The sequence below is a fragment of the Chenopodium album genome, chromosome 26 (assembly GCF_948465745.1).
Source record: "Chenopodium album chromosome 26, dcCheAlbu1.1, whole genome shotgun sequence".
NCBI classification, from domain to species: Eukaryota; Viridiplantae; Streptophyta; class Magnoliopsida; order Caryophyllales; family Amaranthaceae; genus Chenopodium; species Chenopodium album.
Genome location: NC_137859.1, coordinates 1,970,751 through 1,976,786, shown reverse-complemented (window position 1 = coordinate 1,976,786; position 6,036 = coordinate 1,970,751). Strand labels below are relative to the sequence as shown.

Genomic DNA, 6,036 nt, shown 5'->3' with positions numbered 1-6,036 from the left:
TTTCATGGCTGAAATGCTTGGTTTACAATTGACTACTCCGTAGTTTACAACTTAACATTGTACTGCTACTTAGGGCCACGGGGAGCCTTTTTGCTCATCTGGGCCTTGCTAAACCTTCATTCTTCAATTTAAACCAGACTTTGGGCTTTGAAATCTATTAATAAATTGTGAAATGAATATAAAAGTTTTGGTGTTGATAAAACACAATATATAATGATGTAAACGAGATTTGATCTCATGTTTTGGGTATCACCTTTCAAAACTTTAACCAACTAAATTAGTTGGTATTATTAAAACGAAGAACAAAAAACATCATATGTGGTACATGTATAATTATTACTCATATTTATTGAGTACCACATGCATACTTATTCAAAAATACACAGTATATATAATGAGTAATTTATAAGATTATGGAAATATCACACTTATGGCTAGAAACAACTAGTCTTGAGTTGGATTATGTCTAATAACCTCTTGCTTCATCTACAAGATTGATGGACAATAGGTTGATCCATAACCACGGAGAAATATGATTGGAACATACATTTGGATAAGAATAGACCTTAATATGGTGGGTTCTCTTCACTTTATTTATTTGATGTTAACTTACATGACCTTAACTTATTAGACCTAAATAGTCTTTATTTTAAAATATTGAACCTAGGTAGATCTATTTGAACTTTTAAACAAAGCTAAAATCGATTGGACCTAATTGCAAGAGTGTAAACTTGAGAGAAAAAACATCTTATAACTCAATATAACCTAGGATTTGATTATAACAAACTTATCTATAACCTAAAACTTATACTTCCTCCATTCTATTAATATTGCAACAAGGAGGAAATTACGCATCCCAAAGCACATTTAATATGCTAAATATCTATAATTGTGTAAGAGTAAAAATTATAAAAAGTTGATATTGTGAAAGTATTTTATGAGACGAATCCAATAAGATCCCATATGACTATATATTTGCTTAACGTATAAATGTATATTATATGGTCAAACAAGAGTGATGAATAGTGCAAAAAATCCATTGTTGCAATATTAATAGAACGGATGAAATATTTGTAAAATGTAAAGAACACACTCTTAAACCTTACAAAACATGATTGAAGCATTCTATGTATAAATTGGGTGAAAACATACTACAATATTTGTTTGGAATGGGATTGATTCTTAGCCATTATACTTATTAACTGCAAAAAGCTTGTGTTACAAACAAATAAATTAAAAGTTAACAAAGTAAAACACTGTTTTGTTTACTATACCTTCACTTAGGGTCTGTTCTCATTTACTAAACTGAGTTGAGCTAAATTTAACCGATTGGAGCTGAATTGAATTGAACTGAACTGAGCTGAAATTAACAGTTTATGAGAGAAGGAAATTAAGAGTTAAATTGAACTAAACTGATTGGAGCTGAACTGAACTGAAATTAAGCTTAAGTGAATAGGCCCTTAGCTTATTTCAAAAAGAGTACGTTTCGATAAGTTCACATAAGAGTTGTTAGTTCAAATAAGATAACTTTAGGAGTAAATTTTAACAAGGTATGACAATGGTTAATCAAATTGAGTTGCTTGAGTAATAGGGCATTATAAGTTTAGTTTAGTTGATGAGTTCGGATCAGTTTACTTAATAATTGATGATTCAAATAAGATATCTTTAGGAGTAATTAATTCAGATAAGTTATGATAAAGATTAACACAATTGAGTCGCCTACGTACGACTACATAATAAGTTTAGGTAAGTTGATGAGTTCAAATAAGATGAAGATAAATTCAAATAATTTAAGTAATATTAGGTGAGTTGAATGCATCATATATTTATGATTTTTCTATTATTTGAAACATACAAACGAGCACATATAGTCGTATAAGGCCCTGTTTTATTCAACTGAATTTGAGATCAATTTTTTTTTTTAAAAAAGTTTTGGTAAAAATAAGTTCTTCCATTTTATTTTTAAATAAAGAGCTTAATCAATTAAAATTAATTCCGGTTTAGTTATATGTAAAATCTTATAACTCTAAAAAAATATTGATAATACAAAATTAGTTAATTAAGTTTTAATCAGTAAAAATAACTTTAATTCAACAAAAAAAAGGTGAAAAGAACAAGGCTTTAGTACAGAGTATTAACATATAATGTATATGTATATACAAAATTATTATATTACCCTGCAACAATATAAATTATAATTACTAACTATACATTGAGTAATAATCATTTTGTAATATATCACTCATATAACCATATGTAACAATAATAATAATAATAAATTAAATCTCGACTCTCTATTAATTTCTTGTAATTCGGTTGATTTTATAAGTTTATGTTATTATTATTATTATTTTTTGTGTAAAAAAAATAAAGTTTATGTTATTTTTCATAATGATAATAATATTTTTATTTTTACAATTTTTTGTACAGAGAAACAAAGAGGGAAACAAAAATAATGTTGAAAAATTTACAAGAGATGTGGCGGGATTCCCTTTTTCAAACCAAAATTTCAAAAATTTCATACTCGCTTCCCATTGGTCCATTCAAAAGCACACGGATCGCTATCAAAACAGATCCTAATCCGTAAATCCACCAAAATCCAACGGCTGAAAACCCACAATCCAATCTCCCCCCAAAATCCCATTTTCCACAACTCCACCATATAAACCCACAACTCCCTCCACCCAAATTCACCACCAACTCATTTCAAACTCTCTCATTTTCTCTCTCAACTTTCTCACTCTAAAATCGCCATTAAAATCTCTGCAAATTTCTCGCAAGAGTAACAATGGATTCAACCACCGGAGGAAAGGCGAAGAAGGGAGCTGCTGGAAGGAAGGGCGGAGGCCCCAAGAAGAAGTCGGTGACTCGCTCAGTCAAAGCTGGGTTGCAGTTTCCAGTTGGTAGAATTGGCCGATACTTGAAGAAAGGTCGTTACGCTCAGCGTGTTGGTAGTGGTGCCCCTGTTTACTTAGCCGCTGTTCTTGAGTACCTTGCTGCTGAGGTATATCAATCAATCAATCAACTCTCTAATTTCAATTTGTTTTCCAGTTTTATTTAATTCAATTTGTGTTTATAGATCTAAAGTTTTGGTTTGATTTGATAAAAATCTGGAAAATGTGTGATGTTGAATTCATTTTAATTCAATTAGTGAGTTTTGAATCTGGATTTTGATGATGGTTTTGAATTGAAATGAAGGTTCTGGAATTGGCTGGAAATGCTGCAAGAGACAACAAGAAGAACAGAATCATCCCAAGGCATGTACTCCTTGCAGTAAGGAACGATGACGAGCTCGGAAAATTGTTGTCAGGAGTTACAATTGCACATGGAGGAGTTCTACCAAACATTAACCCAGTTTTATTGCCAAAGAAGACAGCAGATAAGGCTGCCAAGGATGTGAAGCCTTCTCCCAAGGGTGTTAAATCTCCTAAGAAAGCTTAGATGATATCGGGTTCGGGTTAGGATGAAGGATATGTTGGATGTTGGTTTTGTGTTATTGCATTTTGTAACTATGTTAGTACAAGTTTAATTAGGGTTTTTAAAGGGGTTAGTGAGGGGCTGTATTGTGGGGATTGAGTCAATAGCTGATTGATTCAGTTTCTGTAATCTTATGGTTATTAATGGAAAACAATATTTATTCTCCCTTATATTGATTGTTTTACTTGTATTTTTTTTTTTTTTTTTTTAATTCTTATACATGTATTGTTTTGGTGATTTTATCAAATTTCTTGGTATAAAATATTCTGAAACTGTAATTGTATTGAACATTAGGTTAAAACTGGGTTATTCTTAACCTAATTAATGAGTTGAGGTTTGTGAATTCAGTTGATTGCTGTTCCAAGCTTAATTTCGGGCAGTAATCGTGGTGTTTGTTGTCATCTTGCAACCTTAAAATTGCAATTTTGTTCGTTGGTTGTTTTATGAGAATGGCCTTGAGTGGATTCTTACTTGATTTGCGTTTGTGAATGGGTAAGATGATGTTATCGGAGTGAATGTTTTGAGGTAAGTTTATTGAAAGCTGAAACTTATTTGGTTAAGGTGTTAAGTTGGAGGAGTTGATTTGAACCACATTAGTTAATACAGTATTAACAAATTTGTAGTGAGTACAAATAAAGAATTATAATTGTCTTGTAAAAATTCTTGAATTGTTTTTAATTTAGTTGTATCTGATAGCAAGAAGTATGCTACCGGGAATTTGAAACATGAAATCAGAAACTTGAAACCAATCAGTTATCTGATTTCATTTCATCAGCTTAGTTTACTAGCAAATTCATTTAAGAAAAGCTTAACTATTTGAAGAAAATTCTGGACATTTTAAGATAAGCTTTCAGAATTCCCTCGAGGTAAGTTCATTTAAGAAAAGCTTATAACTATAATTGACATCTTGAAGAATATTAACAAGAGGAGTGTTTTGAGGTAAGTTCAAACAATGATACTATGGAGTACTACATAACAGGACTGTATATCGTTAGCATGAAATCTTATTGATTTAGAAAATCAAGTAATAAGAAGACCATTGTGGGTTCGATCTATTTCAGGCTTGGAATTGGCAATTGGGCAGTACTGGTATACAGGAAAAATTTGCAGATTTACAGAAATTGGAAATTTTAAACCACTAAAAATTGTCAATAAGGAACTAAATTGTTAAACTAAACTCAGATTTCATTTTATTAAATCAATTACAGTTGTACAACTTCCACTAGTACATGAATGCTCTGGAAACATTGAAATTCTGTATATTCAACAAACTTGAAAAAGGATTAGTTACAATATGAAGAATCACTCTCCTTTGCGAGTCTTGGCACTCAATCTCAATCATACGCAACTGCTCTTGAGCTACCAGAGTGCGCTGAGTCCACAAAAGGTGCAAGTTGGGAAACATAAATGACAGACATGAATCAAATGAATCTTACAAATGCCAAACAGAAGGTTATAACAAAGGGGGAAATCACCAGTTAAAAAATGCTTCATGCTGGCACAGCAGGCACAGGAAACTCTAGTTCACCTGCATAAAGCAAATGGTTAAAACATTTCTTAGATAAAGAAACATAGACATATGGTATAAGTTAGATTTGACACTAGGACAGTTGTAGGCTAAGGTGTAGGTTAATTTAACTAATCCTATTCTAAAGGTAATTACATTTCATAATGCATTGTTCATTTTACGAGTCTTTTTTTCTCCTCAAAACCATTTCCTGACAAAATTTCAGTTAAACAATACAAAGCTCGACCGTGGTTGTTTTTGGAGCAGCAAATGACCTATTTCATGGGTAATCAGCAGATTCAGCACTACCATCATAACCGGTTTCGAGCATAAAAGTACCTGAAAGCTTAACACCCTGCAAAAATTAACATTGGAATAGCAAATGTCAAGCTGTGGCGCTGTGCAATACCATACAAGTCAGAACTTGTGCAGACTTCAGTACTACTTATGAGTTATGACTAGCCTTAGCAACAACTTCATTCAACAACTTGCCCAGTTTATGGATACAAATGCTTATTAGAAATCAGCTAGAGAAAATCAGATTCAACAGAATGCAAGCCGGCTGACTTGTTACCAAAAAGCTTGGCTTTAACTTAACTACCATGAAGAAAACTCACATTCACACCATCCACCAATTAGAGAAAATCTCAGGAAGATCTTCACAATTTATTTATCCACCAACTCATACCATCATTTTGATCAGTAAGGAGGAATATATTGCCTACGAGTAAAAGTGCAGCTGGCATCAGATGCATGTTACATTCATGACAACATAACAGATATGGACCTCATAAGAGTCATAACCACTTATGTAATCAATGAACATTCTTCATTTATCAGAAGATTCATCAGATAACCCTAAAATTCCAAATTAGGTCCAGGTAAAAGAAAGTTGGAGGAGGATGTAGAGGAAACCGACATGCTTCTGTCACTACCCGTCCATCCAGTTATGAAAGCAGCATCCTGATACAGAACCTTCTGTGTAAACAATCCAAAGAAGCATAACAGAGAAGATTTTCGAAGAAAATACCCAAAAGTAAATATAAATGTTG

At 32.1% G+C, this 6,036-nt stretch overlaps 1 protein-coding gene across 1 annotated transcript; it reads left to right on the top strand.

The window, feature by feature from the left end:
* The first annotated feature begins 2,699 nt into the window (after window positions 1-2,699).
* Window positions 2,700-3,647, top strand: LOC145616299 (histone H2A-like). Its single transcript, XM_081670999.1, has 2 exons — window positions 2,700-3,004; window positions 3,199-3,647. Exons 1-2 carry the CDS (start codon window positions 2,789-2,791, stop codon window positions 3,439-3,441), a joined length of 459 nt encoding a protein of 152 aa, XP_081527125.1. The 5' UTR covers window positions 2,700-2,788; the 3' UTR covers window positions 3,442-3,647.
* Window positions 3,648-6,036: the final 2,389 nt, after the last annotated feature.